Source organism: Oncorhynchus gorbuscha, linkage group LG12 (assembly GCF_021184085.1).
Source record: "Oncorhynchus gorbuscha isolate QuinsamMale2020 ecotype Even-year linkage group LG12, OgorEven_v1.0, whole genome shotgun sequence".
Classification (NCBI taxonomy): Eukaryota; Metazoa; Chordata; class Actinopteri; order Salmoniformes; family Salmonidae; genus Oncorhynchus; species Oncorhynchus gorbuscha.
The window spans coordinates 45,979,569-45,998,097 of NC_060184.1; the positions used below are offsets into that span (position 1 = coordinate 45,979,569).

Here is an 18,529-nt window from a genome sequence, read left to right on the forward strand (position 1 = left end):
AGAACGGCAGATTCTTCCACCTTGTCAGCTTGAGGATTCAAACCTTTAGGTTACTGGACCAACGCTCTTAACCGCTAGGCTACCTGCTGCTGCTCGTACAGTAAAGTATATTATAGTAGTGAGATACTTCAGGCCTATGATGCGTGTTACCTTCATGGGTCTCTTCAGGGCTTCCTGGATGTCCACCCGTTTACGCATGATGGTCTGGTCCAGTTTACGTTCGAAGGCCAGCAGGTCCATGTAAGCCTGTGACTCAGGGACCAGCTCACGGATCTGATCAGAGGAGAAATCAAACGACCAACTCTTAGTGTCTCGGACGCAATATACTCGATCATATTTAACACTGCCAGTGTATTGCTTTAGAAGAACAAGAATCCTAGTATCCAGTCAAACTTAACTGGGGGAAGAAAAGTGACAATAAGTCGTGGTATTGACTGAGTTTTGCGTTATAAGCTTCATTAAAGGTAAGGCATTCTGCCATCAAAGCATGTCTGCACTGCAACTGTGACTGTATTCTCTCAAGCCACCATTTTCCACAAAAAACATTTTTGTCCTTCTGTTACAGGAGTGACGCACCTAATGAAGGTGACAGAGCAGGCAGTTGTGCCCACAGGAGCTGTGACTGCTCAACACCACTCACTAATTGGTGCCCCAGTCCTGCCTTTAGTGGTGCTAAGTCTGCATTTGAAATGCAGCAGGCGCATCAGCGCGAACCCCACCCCTACCCAACCTGCGCCTACCCTCCTTGACACATTACCGTACTCATCCCCAGATGGGAGTCCACACTCTGCCAAGGCTACTTACCAAACTGGGCACAGACTCCCAGATTCTCCCACTGCATTACCCCTCTCCATCCTTCTAATCTGTCTGTCTGTCTCTCCCTTCATTGTTCCCTCGATCATCTCATCTCATTCCTTCTCTACCTGCATCTGTCTGTCACCAAGTTGAAGTGTAGTGCAGACAGAATGCAGTGCGGGACATTCCCTGTCCCTGAGCCATGCAGCCATCTCCATCCTCTGTCCGGCTTGTGTTACGATAAGACCCACAGACTACAGAGACACTCATAGGAGAGACTGGGATCAGTATGGGGCTCCAGTCCAGTGCCACCAGCAGCAGCCTTTACAAAATCAATGCCCAGGCTGAGCAGGGCTGAGACGGGGCAGGGGGGGGGGCATGAAGGGGAGAGCGGAGGTTGTGGCGCAGGCAGGCAGAGGATAGTGGCTAGACGTGGGTTTGTTTAGCCCTGACGCGGACCACACACTAGACCCACCCTCCCCTGTGAAGAAGATGTGTCTCCTCAATTGCCTCCTCTAAACCCGAAAGGTTGTTTTATACTGGCTCTGTTTCCTACCAGTCTATTGATTATTCCATTTGAAAATAAGAGGAATCATTACAACAACGATACCCACCGCCAAGCCTGCGCCAAGCCTCTGATCACCCGAGCATCTCTTTACGCTCCATTTGCAATAACACAATCATCTGCCCCTCCAAACCCCTAGATCAAAAACTCACACATGTTCTATTCAACAGAGAATGGATAACAACACGCAAACACTCAAGTTAAATGGGAGAAAAATACAAATATACGCAATCTCACCCTCTGTGGGAGAATCTTGTCTGCCATTTTCCTTCTCTTGGCGCTACAGAGAGGGAGAGAAAGACAGAGAGAAAATGGAAAAAGAGAGCATGTTACTATGGTGACTGATAGCGTAGCACCCAGGCCATCTGCTAAAATGCTGGGCCACATCCAGCACCCCAGTGTCCCAGCTGTGTGTGTGTGTGTGTGTGTGTGTGTGTGTGTGTGTGTGTGTGTGTGTGTGTGTGTGTGTGTGTGTGTGTGTGTGTGTGTGTGTGTGTGTGTGTGTGTGTGTGTGTGTGTGTGTGTGTGTGTGTGTGTGTGTGTGTGTGTGTGTGTGTGTAAGCAATGCGGATGTGTGTGTTTTGGGGGATCCAGCAGAAGCAGGATTATGGTATACCACCTGGAGAGCAGGGACCAGTGACACATCTAATACCTCATGCACACCTCATGCTGTACCATCCAATGTACAGTATAGCCTTCTCTTTATTAATGCTGTATATTGTTTGTATGTTAGTGAATGTTGGCTCCTAAGCCAACTGTGGCCATCTCCAGATCCAAATATGTTATGTGACCCCCAATAGCAATGCTTCTGAATCAAACTTTCTCTCAGATGAGGAGAAAAGTACAGTCGCCCATAACCCTTGTGATCTTATGTGAAGTTAACGTGACAACATGTAAAAACATGTGATACCATAAAACAACACGTGGCAACATTTGAACGAGACAAAAATCTCCAGGGGACCATGACACCATCCCAAGAATGTCATTGCCCTTTCGGGAAAACCACAGGATGTGGACAATCACATGATTGCACATGTGGACAATCACACAATTTCACATTTCCACATGTTTTGCTTGTGAAATATGGTGACCTGGTGACATAACCCAACGGTTGGGAGAGTTATAGTCTGAGGATATGGGAGTACTGTCAAACTGCACTGCTATTTTAGTCATCAGTTATTCTGACTAGTCTGTTATCATTGGTTTCATTTTACTTTATTTCAGCATTTTCATTTTTTTTTTGTACAATTGTTGACAGGGACATGGTGGAGTATCAGAAAGATTGGAATGCTGAGTTCAAATCCCAGGTTTGTTTTTGTTATTTCACCTTTATTTAACCAGGTCGGCCAGTTGAGAACAAGTTCTCATTTACAACTGCGACCTGGCCAAGATGAAGCAAAGCCATTGCGACAAACACATCGTTACACATAAACAAAAGTACAGTCGATAACACAATAGAAAAATCTATGTACAGTGTGTGCAAATGTAGAAGATTAGGGAGAGTAAGGCAATAAATAGGCCACAGAGGTGAAATAATTTCAATTCAGCATTAGGTGAGGACATGTTGAATTATAATTACTGTATAAATAAACACACACAATTTCAAAGTGTGTCAAATATTTCAGTTGAAAACACTATGTTAAATGCACTGTATGTGTACCATAACAACATGTTTTCAGGGCATTACCTGTGAAATCTCATGTGAAAAAAAAAAAAAAAAAAAATCACCTTTCGGTAGCATACTTGTCATTGTTTGGATATGAAAAAATATTGAAAATATAATAAATATTTACATTTATTGTCTTGAACATAATTTGTGTTACAACACCTGATGGATTACTTACCATTGGTCCCAGCTAATGCAAATGAGGTGTGCTGGTATGATTAAGATGCCGAACCTTTCTAGTTCGGTTCTGCAGCTGCAGTCTGTGCCTCCTCAGCGACTCTTGGCTTACATATATATGTTTTTGTTATGAATCGGTTATTGCCGGAAAAGTGGTGCATTGTTAATATTGGGCCCAGATACTGATTTGAGAGAACAAGTTTGAAATAGTGTCATAGGTTTGTGCTCTCTCAAGCGTCCTCAGCACGTCTGGTTGGGGTCCAAGGGATGTCATTTTGGAAGCCCTGTGTTAAGTGAACCATAGGACGGAGACAGACGTATATGCTTGGGACAGATACAATTGAAGTCAGAAGTTTATATTAACCTTATCCAAATACATTGAAACTCAGTTTCACAATTCCTGACATTTAATCCTAGTAAAAATCCCTTAAGGTTAGTTAGGATCACCACTTTGTTTTAAGAATGTGAAATGTCAGAATAATAGTAGAGTGATTTATTTCAGCTTTTATTTCTTTCATCACATTCCCAGTGGGTCAGAAGTTTACATACACTCAATTAGTATTTGGTAGCATTGCCTTTAAATTGTTTAACTTGGGTCAAATGTTTTGGGTAGCCTTCCACAAGCTTCCCACAATAAGTTGGGTGAATTTTGGCCCATTCCTCCTGACAGAGCTGGTGTACCCGAGTCAGGTTTGTAGGCCTCCTTACTCGAACATGCTTTTTCAGTTCTGCCCACATATTTTCTATGGGATTGAGGTCAGGGCTTTGTGATGGCCACTCCAATACGTTGACTTTATTGTCCTTAGCCATTTTGCCACAACTTTGGAAGTATGCTTGGGGTCATTGTCCACTTGGAAGACCCATTTGCGACCAAGCTTTAACTTCCTGACGAATTTCTTGATGTTGCTTCAATATATCCACATAATTGTCCTATCTCATGATGCCATCTATTTTGTGAAGTGCACCAGTCCCTCCTGCAGCAACGCACCCCCACAACATGATGCTGCCACCCCTGTGCTTCACAGTTGGGATGGTGTTCTTCGGCTTGCAAGCTTCAGCCTTTTTCCTCCTAAAATAACAATGGTCATTATGGCCAAACAGTTCTATTTTTGTTTCATCATGCCAGAGGACATTTCTCCAAAAAGTAAGATCTTTGTCCCCATGTGCAGTTGCAAACCACAGTCTGGCTTTTTTATGGCGGTTTTGGAGCAGTGGCTTCTTCCTTGCTGAGCGGCCTTTCAGGTTATGTTGATATAGGACTCGTTTTATAGTGGATATAGATACGTATGTCCCTGTTTCCTCCAGCATCTTCACAAGGTCCTTTGCTGTTGTTCTGGGATTGATTTGCACTTTTCACACCAAAGTACGTTAATATCTAGGAGATAGAACACGTCTCCTTCCTGAGCGGTATGAAGGCTGAGTGGTCACATGGTGTTTATATTACATACTATTGTTTGTACAGATGAACGTGGTACATTCAGGCATTTGGAAATTGCTTCCAAGGATGAACCAGACTTGTGGAGGTCTACAATTTGTTTGCCGAGGTCTTGGCTGATTTCTTTTGATTTTCCCATGATGTCAAGCAAAGAGGCACCGAGTTTGAAGGTAGGCCTTGAAATACATCCACAAGTACACCTCCAATTAACTCAAATGATGTCAATTAGCCTATCAGAAGCTTCTGACGCCATGACATCACTTAGTGTGTGTAAACGTCTGACCCACTGGAATTGTGATTATAAATTCTAAGTGAAATAATCGGTCTGTAAGCAATTGTTGGAAAAATCACTTGTGTCATGCACAAAGTAGATGTCCTAACGGACTTGACAAAACTATAGTTAACAAGAAATTTGTGGAGTGGTTGAAAAACAAGTTAATGTCTCCAACCTAAGTGTATGTAAACTTCCGACTTCAACTGTATAGTATGAGGATATGTGAGTAATGTTAACCTGTATTAGACATTGGCACAACAGCAGAAAACTCAGACTCACTCAGAAGTCTTAACAGGGCAGGGCAAAATAATTAGTGTAAGTTAACAGGCCAAATGCTGAAACGCATTAGAGCAACATCGAGGGCTGGCCTGGTTACATTTCAAAGGGATCTGAGAGGGTCATATACTGGGAATCACAACCCTCTAGAGATTGAAACATTGCATCTTACCAAAACAGAAAAAAACATAGTTGATTAAAGAGGTGTTTAGGGCACCCTTTGGTATAGCTGACATTCCTAAAAGAGACACTTGCAGCATAATTTGTTCCCATCATGCCATGCTTCAGTCTACAGCATGCATCTTCACATTCGGAGGTACCCTAATGAACACCTGGTAAAGCTGTCCTCATGACAAAAATAGGGGTGTTTGGGGTAACATTTGGGGGTGGGTTGACCGAGCCTACACTCGGAAGTGCTGGGGTTGGGGGTCAGGGGAGAGGGCAGGGAGGAGAGTTAAAACGTGTCAAAAAAACGGACATGCAGCAGAATAAACTCCTACTTTGATCCGAGCGTTGGATCTGATTGGGCATCTCTCATGTCCATCTGCCTCGCTGGCATCTCATTGGCTCCAGGGAATCCCACTGGCTTCCTAAGGGTTGATGTGATTTGAAGGTTGTCCGATTAAAAGAGGTTGGTTGGTGGGACAACACACTAGTTGCAGCAAGCAGGATGTCTGTACTGAAGGACAAACTCGTGGTTGTGTGTACGTCTGTGTAGGTAGTATGTACAGGCATCAGTGTGGGGTGCATTTGTGTGCATGCACACACAAAGTGAGAGAGGAGGACATAGTGGATCCTGGTGATCAGTAGATCTGGGGGCCTCATTTGACACTTGTCTAGCAGGGAAAGGTTCTCATTGGACAGTGGGGAATCATGCTTCACTCACTTCAGTGTTTAGATGGCACACTAACAACAAGCAGACACATTGGTAATGAACACACTGGGACTAAGGCACAGACTAGCACACCGTGGAACAGGGACTGACAGAGAAGCAAAAACACCCCATCTAGTCCTACTAGGATCCAGGTCGAATTGATAAAAGTAGTGCGTGGGCTTACTGGGCATATCTGAATGCTTCAATGTAGGCCTATAGTCTTTGTGGGTTTTCTATGTGAAAGGTATAACTGCACCTGAAGCTTTTTCACAAATTATAGGGCTGTCCTATAATTCTCAGCCCAAAGCATCCTTCCTATTGTCTACAATGCAAAAAGTGCCAAATTAAATCTGATCTTTGACTCGACTGCAATTACATAAAACTATTTCTAGCATCCTTGTAAATTGAAATTTGAATATGCCCTATTTTTAGAAGCATGGCAGATTTGTATGGGTAGAAAAGTGCTGGCTCGACAGGACGAGCTCAGGTGCATCTAGCCAATAGCAATACGGTTTCAATGACACTGCAAACACAGGTGGCTGTGCTTGTGCTGGGCTGTTGGCTGGGGAGGGGGCTGTCAGCTGCCAGAGGACAAGCATATGCTTTGCCAGAGAAAGTGTCACCTACTGGGTCACCCTGGGACATCGATCGGGCAGGCCCTCAACGGGAGGGAGCCGTGGGGGTAGGGGTGGAGGGCCGACATAGGACAACAATTTTCCTGGCCCTTGTTTGACAAGGCTGCTTAATTGTGAGTGGATCAATTGCACTGCGGATACAGAGAGGGAGAATATTGATCAACTCTCTAATAACTACACCTGGCTCTATCACCTCCCTGAGGAATTACTCAGGGCCGGTGGTGTACATGTGAAGCCCAACACAATGTGGGTGTGGTTCTGAGGAACTGTTTTTGTGACTGTCAAGTATTTTTAGAAGCCAGTTCATGGGACAGACTGTTTCGTTTTGGCAGAGATTTTATATCTCATAACCCAGGTTAGCTCTTATTCTGACGAGTGGAGATGGTTTCCACAATATGCTGACCATGATAGCTAACAGACCACAAAACAGAGGTCATAAATGTGACTAAACCTAAATCGGCAAGTGTAGATAAGGGGTGAACAGGGTCAGAGAGTCGTGGATAGGTTGCAATACTAAAGCAAGCAGAAGGGGGAACACAGATAAGAGAGAGAGCACTCACAGCACAATGCAGGAGTGAGAAACACTCGGTCTGATAGATGCAGATGGTGAATTGCAGTTATTACACACAGAAACATGACCAGAGGCAGGCATGGAGTAGAGAGGGCTAGGTTGCAGAGGTGAGAGGGGACGGCGGTTGGATCTTGGATGAATCCTGGCCGTGTGACTCACTTTCTGGCCCGGTTCTGTACATTCTGCTGCTGCTGGTTCTGCTGGGAGGGGGCAGGTCTCTTGCGGCTGGGCTCCATGACCGGGGTGGGCAGGCCGGGCCGCACCGCAGGGCTCCCACTGTACGGGGGGCCGGGGGGGCCCATGGGGGCACCCTGGTGGGGCATCCTAGCTCCAGATGGCATTCCAGGACGCTAGAGATGACAGGAGACACGGTATTAGTTACTGCACATTTAAAATACACAGAAGCAGGGCTGGGCGGTATACCGTATTTTACTATATACACCGGTATTGATGCTCAGGCCGGTTTGGGTTTTTACTTTACCTTCTATTATGGTATTTCAATGTTTGGTTTGTTAAATGTGATACGTAACTCTAGTGAGTTTAATGTCCGTTTTTGTAGTTTACTCTGTTTGCTACTTGAGCAGTCTTTCTCCCTCTCCTCTTGTTGCAAGCCGCGTCCAACACCAAGCCTCAATCAAGGAGAGAGCAGCTGCTCGACCACGGAGTCTCACAAGCACGTTCTTGCCGTTCACTCTGCAGTCTGCATGGTCAGATAGACACCGAAAGATGGCTGTGACAATGATGCTGCTTTCTATAAGCCTTCTATAAATACACAATTCGTTTGTGCATCTTACTGTGTAAAAACTACTGTATGCTAGTTTGTCTTTAGCAAGTTCTATTAGCCACTCATGCTAATCTCTAGTTAGCTGACTAGCTAGCTTGCTAAATGTACTAAGAGTCAGCGCAAATGTAGCTAGCTATTACAGCCTGGTCACAGATAGAACAATAAACTAGAGGTTTCACAGGATGTATAAATCTGAAGGTTCTGGTTGGTGATGAGAGGAAGCCCAGTTGCCGGCAGTGGGAGAAGATTAGGATTTTGGCCGACATTCTGCAAATTTTCTCATCAATTAAACATTTGATCTCAATACAGTACTGTTCCCAAAACAATAATTTGTTACGAACAGTGGACTTGTTTAGCAGACTTTACCCTTTGCCAAAGTTTCAAAACAATTGTATAATTTACAATGAGTGCAAGGATGAATTGAATTATTGCACACGCACACGTCACAGAAATATGCAAATACATGCTAGAACGTGCCAATAGGATCTCGATAGCTCGTGCTTGGCTCTGTCCACCTCCTTGCTTGTTCTACCAACTATGGTTAATTTGCTTCCATTGGAAACAACAGGCTGTGGTCTATCTTGGGTTAGTTATAAAAAATATGTTGCATGTTACCAGTGCTGGTGTAATCCTATATAAACATGTTGGTTGTGCAACAGTATCTTCTAAATCGGATAAGAATAGGCGAAGCATTAATATGTTAGTTAGCTAGCTACTTGAGGTAAGAAAACATGTAATGTAACATCTATTACGTTCCCCTGAAAACACTGAACAACACTTTGGTTCCTACCCTGTCAGGGAGGACCCTGGCTTATTCATTCATTGTCATGTAAACAACAATGTATTCAATGTGTTCTCCGCTATATTCCAACGATGGAAAAAGAATGATTAATCTAACTCTTTGATTTCAACAGTTCACCAATTAACTATGCCTAGACGTTTTGCACATATCATGCAGCTCTGCTTGGAACAGTGTGGAAATAACTAAAGTGCAGGAAATGATGAAATTTGTTTTAGTTTCAAGTTGGATTGAACCGTATAAAATCATCCGAATGGAGAAAGCCCCATTGATCCTCCTCTCCACCCTCTCCGAGTTGGGCATCTCCGGCGCGGCCCACGCTTGGATTGCGTCCTACCTGACAGGTCGCTCCTACCAGGTGGCGTGGCGAGAATCTGTCTCCTCACCACGCGCTCTCACCACTGGTGTCCCCCAGGGCTCTGTTCTTGGCCCTCTCCTATTCTCGCTATACACCAAGTCACTTGGCTCTGTCATAACCTCACATGGTCTCTCTTATCATTGCTATGCAGACGACACACAATTAATCTTCTCCTTTCCCCCTTCTGATGACCAGGTGGCGAATCGCATCTCTGCATGTCTGGCAGACATATCAGTGTGGATGACGGATCACCACCTCAAGCTGAACCTCGGCAAGACGGAGCTGCTCTTCCTCCCGGGAAGGACTGCCCGTTCCATGATCTCGCCATCACGGTTGACAACTCCATTGTGTCCTCCTCCCAGAGCGCCAAGAACCTTGGCGTGATCCTGGACAACACCCTGTCGTTCTCAACTAACATCAAGGCGGTGGCCCGTTCCTGTAGGTTCATGCTCTACAACATCCGCAGAGTACGACCCTGCCTCACACAGGAAGCGGCGCAGGTCCTAATCCAGGCACTTGTCATCTCCCGTCTGGATTACTGCAACTCGCTGTTGGCTGGGCTCCCTGCCTGTGCCATTAAACCCCTTCAACTCATCCAGAACGCCGCAGCCCGTCTGGTGTTCAACCTTCCCAAGTTCTCTCACGTCACCCCGCTCCTCCGTTCTCTCCACTGGCTTCCAGTTGAAGCTCGCATCCGCTACAAGACCATGGTGCTTGCCTACGGAGCTGTGAGGGGAACGGCACCTCAGTACCTCCAGGCTCTGATCAGGCCCTACACCCAAACAAGGGCACTGCGTTCATCCACCTCTGGCCTGCTCGCCTCCCTACCACTGAGGAAGTACAGCTCCCGCTCAGCCCAGTCAAAACTGTTCGCTGCCCTGGCCCCCAATGGTGGAACAAACTCCCTCACGACGCCAGGACAGCGGAGTCAATCACCACCTTCCGGAGACACCTGAAACCCCACCTCTTTAAGGAATACCTAGGATAGGTTAAGTAATCCCTCTCACCCCACCCCCCCTAAGTTTTAGATGCACTATTGTTAAGTGACTGTCCCACTGGATGTCATAAGGTGAATGCACCAATTTGTAAGTCGCTCTGGATAAGAGCGTCTGCTAAATGACTTAAATGTAAATGTAATGAAATCACTTTTAATGTGGTGCCACCCTAGAGTCATGAACTACTCAAAGCATATTTAGAATGTGAAAAATATTGTGATAAGATATTTTGGTCATATTTCCCAACCCTACACAGACGTCATGGTATGTAGTGTACACTCATATGACTGGTCTGTATCAGGAGTGTTAAGCCAGGCCTGGTACTAAATCATGCACATACCAATGCCTTCCAGGACCGGGAACCCCTGGTTTATGTCCTAGCCCAGGTGTAATTTACTCCAGTGAATCCATTAATAAAACATTGAATGAATGAAAACAAGTTGCATAGGAATCATTACACATGAATACTTTCTCACTTATGTATCTCTTATTCTTGCTGATAGCAAGATCACTCAAAACACACCCTGAAGAAAGGGCTAACAGTGATCGCACACACACACACAAAAGCCAAATGTCCAAGTGGCCAACAATCTAGCAGCGGCCTGCAACATGGTGAAACTGAAGGGGGGGGGGACAACACCTGTGGCTGCCTGTCAGTCACTCCGTGTGTCTGTCCCATGGCAACAGCTGTTGTCCCAGGCTGTGTTTGATGCCGTAGCGAATTGCCTGGCTGGAGATGGAATCAAAATGGGGTCAAAAACTGAACCCAAAGAGCTACCACCCAATGAGAGGAGCGAACCCAAAGAGCTACCACCCAATGAGAGGAGCGAACCCAAAGAGCTACCACCCAATGAGAGGAGCGAACCCAAAGAGCTACCACCCAATGAGAGGAGCGAACCCAAAGAGCTACCACCCAATGAGAGGAGCGAACCCAAAGAGCTACCACCCAATGAGAGGAGCGAACCCAAAGAGCTACCCAATGAGAGGAGCTACCCAAACCCAAAGAGCTACCCAATGAGAGGAGCGAACCCAAAGAGCTACCCAATGAGAGGAGCGAACCCAAAGAGCTACCCAATGAGAGGAGGAACCCAAAGAGCTACCCAATGAAAACCCAAAGAGCTACCCAATGAGAGGAGCGAACCCAAAGAGCTACCCAATGAGAGGAGCGAACCCAAAGAGCTACCCAATGAGAGGAGCGAACCCAAAGAGCTACCCAATGAGAGGAGCGAACCCAAAGAGCTACCCAATGAGAGGAGCGAACCCAAAGAGCTACCCAATGAGAGGAGCGAACCCAAAGAGCTACCCAATGAGAGGAGCGAACCCAAAGAGCTACCCAATGAGAGGAGCGAACCCAAAGAGCTACCCAATGAGAGGAGCGAACCCAAGAGCTACCCAATGAGAGGAGCGAACCCAAAGAGCTACCCAATGAGAGGAGCGAACCCAAAAGAGATCTACCCAATGAGAGGAGCGAACCCAAAGAGCTACCCAATGAGAGGAGCGCAAAGAGCTACCCAATGAGAGGAGCGAACCCAAAGAGCTACCCAATGAGAGGAGCGAACCCAAAGAGCTACCCAATGAGAGGAGCGAACCCAAAGAGCTACCCAATGAGAGGAGCGAACCCAAAGAGCTACCCAATGAGAGGAGCGAACCCAAAGATCTACCCAATGAGAGGAGCGAACCCAAAGAGCTACCCAATGAGAGGAGCGAACCCAAAGAGCTACCCAATGAGAGGAGCGAACCCTAAGAGCTACCCAATGAGAGGAGAGAACCCAGAGCTACCCAATGAGAGAAGAGAACCCTAAGAGCTACCCAATGAGAGGAGAGAACCCTAAGAGCTACCCAATGAGAGGAGAGAACCCTAAGAGCTACCCAATGAGAGGAGAGAACCCTATGAGAGGAGAGAGCCCAGAGCTACCCATTGAGAGGAGAGAACCCAGAGCTACCCATTGAGAGGAGAGAACCCAGAGCTACCCATTGAGAAGAGAAAACTAAATGAGCTACCTAATAGAGCCCCACACTGGAGTTGTCACAATACCCATAAACTAGCAGTCAAACAGGGAAATGGTTCCAATAGTTTTTCCAACAGTAATTTCTCTCAGAGAATTTTAGAAACACTTCAAATAAGAGCTGTGTTTCGTGTAGGCTTACCCTGGCGTGACGGTTTGATAACCATGCAAATCGCTAGCGGACAAGGTGACTTGTATAAATATATTCGGCTCCATTTAGTCTCAGATCTGGAAAGTAGACATCATTCAAGACGACAAATCCCTGCGAGCTCCTGCACGTCATCTCTAGTTGACACCTTTGCTATCAGGTATTGTGTCAATTTAAAACTTGCACAAGGCAGTTCACAGAATTGTCCATTTAAAGAAACGTAGCCAATTTATTCATGACTAAATTTAGCTAACATTACCTTGGTTCGGAAGTCTCGTCCACATCATCATGGCATTGGTAGTTCTTTATGATAGCCACATTAGCTGCAAATTCAATTACATTTTTGGGGGGTAAATACAGGCAAATATATTGCTAAAAGTCACCTTGTCCTAGAGAAATGTACACCAGGGTAAGTTTACACGAAATACAGCCCTTATTTGAAGTGTTTCTAAAATTCCCTATGGGGGAAAAAATGAATGGTGGAAAAACAATTGGAACAATTTCCTTGTTTGACCGCTAGGTTTTATGGGTATTATGACTGATACTGTGGTACTCTATGAGAGGAGAGTCCTAGAACTCAATGTGCTACAAGCACAAAAGTAAATACAAAGAAATGTAGCTCTATCTCCATTTTGTTATGACATCAATGCTCCATGAGATTAGAAAGTCAATCATTACTTTTTTTGTGAGGGAAACATTTCCTAATACGGTACTTTCCCTAAAAGCGTTGGCATGCCATTGGAGTGGTAAAATCAACAAAACCACAAAGGGAAAACACTAAGTACATAGTTTAAAGAGGACATTGTATGCCAATTCTAAAGACCAATGTTGATTTAACGTGTGGATAAAATTGTATAATGATCATTCCACAAGGGGAAACTGTGTCACATTGGTTATTTTATGACCATTATTTGAGCGAGGCTAAAAGCCTATTCCTGTCTTGACTCCTGCGATAACCCCTTATTCATGGCAAACAATCACCTTTACAACTTAGTATCAAAGTGGCCTTGGTAGGAGAGTTTGCATCCCAAATGGCTTCCCGTTCCCTATAAATTAACTACTTTTAACCTTATTGGCCCTGGTCAAAAGTAGTGCATTATATAGAGAGAATGGTGCTATTTGGGGCGCAGCCCAACTTTTTACATCAGTCAGGAAGTGGTTCTGCAGTATGGTTCCCTGGTGGCTGCGAAATGTGGCACCTCACAGAGTGGGAAATGGAGTGACAATAGCCTCACATTACTGACCACCTCCCCAGTTCTGCCGTGAACTCAGGGAGATTCTCATTTAGTCAAAAGACCATCATCTCCTCGACTCCTCCGTCCCGTCTCCTCCACGACTCGGAAACCGATTAGTGGTTGACGACAGTGTCTATTCTTTGTTAGGCAAACCCGGGAGAAAAAAAAAAAGTGTCCCCCCTCCTTGATATCCCCCTTTCGTAGAGGATAGTCATGTGTATCCTACCGGAGTCCTTTGTGGAAGAGTTTAGATATCTGCCATACCCCCTTTGAATCATCTGTTTATTTGTCAAGGGGAAAAGCATGCACACGTTTAAAAACCATACTTATCATTTCATCTATAAAATGTCTGCTACATTTCTTTTTACAACTTTTACACACACATTTTGGAATTCCTCTGTAAAAGTAATTTGCCTGACGACGTGCTAGTGGACAAGGAGTCTAGTTTCATACGTTGCCACATTTCTGCTCCTCTCCTTGATTACCTTTGATGTTCTTCAAACGGAGGCGAGAAGAGGACGGAGGAGTTAGCAAAACCTATAGAGAATCTCCCAATGACAGACAGAACACAGTAACAGGTGATACTGTTCTGCCAAATACGATCTCTGGGATGATCTTGCATCACCCATGTTTTAAGCTAGTGCTGTGACATTTTCCATTAGGGAGAAATGGTGTGGGTTTTCAAATCGACACTAAAACTTGTGAAATTTGGGGAGTATTGTTGGGGAGTATTGGGAGCTAACATACTGTATGCACATCTACAAATCGCTTAAAATCACACAAACCCAAACACTATTAATCATCAACAGCAATCCGTTTATTAACTCCATCGTATCTGCTCTAGTCATTTGGTTGAGTGACTGTGAAATAGGGCTGTGGGAGACGTTAGGTGCAGTTTGTGGCACTACTGTAACCTAAGGGGTCACCACTGTTTCCACTCTGGGGCTGTAGAGGTCTCTGCCTGTCAGAGAGCTCACAGAGCAGTCAAACATATGGTGCTCTGGTAAAAAGTAGTGCACTATATAGGGAATGTGGTGCCATTTGGGACGGAACCAGGCCCACGTGGGAAAACAGCCGCAGAAACAGCCATGTTACGACCAGCATAACGAGGAACAAAATGGCAATAGGAAAAAGCCTTAAATAGGATCTGTAAAACATATTCTATGCTTGTAGTACTCAAATAACACCAATAGCCACAACAATGCCACAGCCTCTGGCTTTACATTTCTTGAATCAATTGCAGCCAACATTGAGCACCCTCTTAACACAAGGTGATCCCTCGTTAAACCATCAGTATGCGCTAAGATCCCCCCCAACACAGCTGATCTCAATTACAACCGCTATTGGCAACCATTTTACCGCTCCCTAAAGCGGATGTCGGTGTTAAAGGCCCAATGCAGCAATTTTTATATCAATATCAAATAAGTACCTTACCGTAATAGATTCAGCTGTTGTACAATATCATATTAAAACACAGGAAAAACAGAATTGACTGCCTTTAACTAAGTCCTGGTTGCTGCCAACATTTCTTAAAACTACTTAGACCTCTGGTGGGTATTATCTTTGGTAAATCTAATATTTGAGCTGGATAAGCAGACTTAACTGTTTGACAACCATTCTGTACAAGTGAAATGACATTTCCTTGTTTACTAGAGAGAATCTACTGTGGCAATATACTCTACACATTTTTATTAATGTGAAGCTTTTGTTTGTATGTTCAATGTATTTTTATATTTGATAACTTGTCTTAAAACATACAGTGAGTGGTGCAGCGGTCTAAGGCACTGCATCGCAAGAGGCGTCACTACAGATCCGGGTTTGATCCCAGGCTGTGTTCGAGCTTGCCGCGACCGAGAGACCCATGAGGCGGTGAACAATTGGCCCAGTGTCGTCCGGGTTAGGGGAGGGTTTGGCCGGCCCGGGATGTCCTTGTCCCATCACGCTCTAGTGACTCCTTGTCGCGGGCCGGGCGCATGCATGCTGAATTTGGTCACCAGTTGTACGGTGTTTCCTCCGACACATTGGTGCGGCTGGCTTCCAGGTTAAGCGAGCAGTGTGGCTTGGCAGGGTCGTGTTTCAGAGGACGTATGGCTCTCGACCTTCACCTCTCCCGGACCCGCATGGGAGTTGCAGCGATGGGACAAGACTAACTACCAATTGGATATCATATAAATACAGTATGGGAATTTCTAATCAAAAGGGGTATAAATAAAATATTCCTGAACTGTCTACATCTAAAATCGGTAACTTAATCATGATTGAGTTAATATAATCTGTTTTCATTCAATTATAGTCTAATCAAGGTTAATTAATCAATTAATTAATCAAGGTCTAATTATATTCTAATGTGGCCCAAACAGACATCTATAATGCACTGTATTGTAATTTACTGTACTCCACAGTACAGTATAGTTCAGTACAGGAAAGTAGAGATGTAGGGCAGCTCCCGAAATGACTCTTCTTATGCAAGAATGCAAGAATTTCCTGTGTGGTCTTAGGAATTCAACATTCTCTGTGTTGAACCCCCAATGTCACACCTTTGAGAAGCAGAGGTTCTGTCGTGATTACATCACGTACCTCTAATATCTGATTGCCGGTTAACTTTATACAGTAATACTTTTGGTCAACAACTCAGATTTTTAATCAAAATGACTCGGATTCTTCTAAAAAGGGTCTTCTCTTACATTCATTGTTCTTACTCTTATGTTCCTGATCTGCTGTGGTGAGATACGCTCTCTCCTTCTCTCTCCTTCTCTCTAACTGTCCCATGAGCTATAGGCCATGGCACAGGCCATGGTTTCTTTGTCTCCCTCTTATGCTTGGAATAATGCCTGATAATGCTTTGTAACTTAAGCTTAAACGCCTTGTATGTGAATCCATTCATTTGATAAAGTAATTGTATATTGCTAATTATCTTTATTGAGTCAGATAAACATTTTAATTGCTTAGTTTGCATTGGAATACACCCACAGGTACACCTCCACTTGACTCAAATTATGTCAATTAGCCTATCAGAAGCTTCTGAAGCCATGACATTTTTTTTTTCTTTCCCCAAGATGTTTAAAGGCACAGTCAACTTAGTGTATGTACACTTCTGACCCACTGGAATTGTGATACAGTGAATTATAAGTGAAATACTCTGCCTGTAAACAATTGTTGGAAAAATTACTTGTGTCATGCACAAAGTAGAGGTCCTAACCGACTTGACAAAACTATAGTTTGTTAACAAGAAATTTGTGGAGTGGTTGAAACACTTAGGTTGGAGTCATTAAAACTAGTTAATGTAAACTTCAGACTTCAACTGTATATACAATATACTGTATATACACATAACAAATCTTACTGCCCACTACAGAGTACAGTTCAGTACATTAAAGTATAGTGCTGTACTATACTGGGTCTATATTCTTACAATAAATATTTTTGATTTATACCAGTTTTGGTTTTTTCAATGTTCCTGATAGGTCGATATTTCATTGGGGTCATGAGTAGAGAACCTAGACGCAGCTGTCTGGTATCTAAATCGTTTGACACAGTAACAACGGAAGACCAACTGATCTGCTGGTTTATTCTTGTGGGTTTTTGGTTTTAACACGCAGGTGCATGTTATCTCCCGTTTTTAGTGTTTTAAGAAGTCCAGTGGTAACATGCAGCTGTGCATTAACTTCTGCCTGTTGGTTGCAATTGATCCCATTAAAATGGAGGCCAGCTAGTCTGTCAGTGAGTTGGAGAGAGGCTGTGGTGGAATGGAGTCCATGTCCTCTCCCAGTCACAGTCACACAGGTGCAGCTGTCACTGTGTTGGCTGCAGGCGGGCTGGGAGGGAGGAGAAGCAGCTGTGTGGTTTCTCTGGGGCCTGGACAGAGAGAAAGTGGCTCTAACTTTAACAGCCCTGTTGGGGTCTGGGTGCTGCTGGCTGGTCTCTTCCTTTGGTTACCTTGACAAGAAGACCCTGGCACTTCACCTCCCTCCCCCCACTGTCCACTTCCTATCTCGCAGGAGGGTGGAGCGTTTCCCCTAGACTGGGCGTGTGGCCAGACCCCACTGTGCTGTGTGGCCAGACCCACTGTGCTGTGTGGCCACCCAAGGTAGAGGGAAAGAGGACAACTAGTCAGTTGCACAACTGAATTCAGGGGACTGGGAGAGGATAGGGGAGAGACCTGATTGAAGGAGTGGTTATACTATAGTGGGCAAATAATGGGTTAACTGGGATGCTGTAAAGTATAGAAAAGGAATGATTGGCTGATTGGATGTGCCCTATTGGCTGATTGGATGTGCCCTATTGGCTGATTGAAATTGGATGTGTCCTATTGGATGTGCCCTATTGGGTGGTCCTCCTCCGCAGTATTGTCTTCCCAAGTTCTAACAAATCCATGCCAACAGCAGCCCCCCCATCTGATTTCTGTCCTCCACTCTTCCCCGTCTCTCACAACTCTGCCTGCCAGCCAGCAATTGAATCTGCCATGTTGGATATCTGAGACTACCTTTGATGGCATCTGTAGGGAGGGTTGAAGAGGTTTGGAGAGGCCACAGTGTATTTAACTTCTTCGAGATAGGGGGCGCTATTAATTTTTGGATAAAAAACATTCCCGTTTTAAACAAGATATTTTGTCATGAAAAGATGCATGTAATTGACAGCTTTGGAAAGAACAAACTGACGTTTCCAAAACTGCAAAGATATTATCTGTGAGTGCCCCAGAACTAATGCTACAGGCGAAACCAAGATGAAATTTCATACAGGAAATGGTCCAGATTTTGAATGCCGTTTCCCCAAGGTGTCTGCAGCATTATGACTATGTGTAGGCATATCATTGGAAGATTCACCATAAGAGACTACATTTACCAGGTGTCCGCCCGGTGTCTTATTGCGTAATCTCCAGGTCCATGCGCGTTCTATTTTCTTCAGAGGAGAAACCAAACTGCCACAAATTATTTAT

General features: G+C 44.7%; 1 protein-coding gene across 9 annotated transcripts in view; it reads right to left on the bottom strand.

Annotated features, from left to right (window-relative positions):
- The window catches only part of LOC123991066 (SWI/SNF-related matrix-associated actin-dependent regulator of chromatin subfamily D member 3), a 72,714-nt gene that overhangs the window by 12,756 nt on the left and 41,429 nt on the right, over nucleotides 1–18,529 (bottom strand). For 6 of the 9 annotated variants that reach the window (XM_046292234.1, XM_046292231.1, XM_046292230.1 and 3 more), the window contains exons 2-5: nucleotides 7,428–7,618; nucleotides 5,689–5,778; nucleotides 1,598–1,640; nucleotides 151–273 (exon numbers count right to left, since the gene is read on the bottom strand). In XM_046292234.1, the coding sequence (XP_046148190.1) occupies nucleotides 151–273; nucleotides 1,598–1,640; nucleotides 5,689–5,778; nucleotides 7,428–7,618 (447 nt within the window). The remainder of the gene's footprint in view (nucleotides 1–150; nucleotides 274–1,597; nucleotides 1,641–5,688; nucleotides 5,779–7,427; nucleotides 7,619–18,529) is intronic. The other 3 variants (XM_046292236.1, XM_046292238.1, XM_046292239.1) reach the window with 1 other exon arrangement.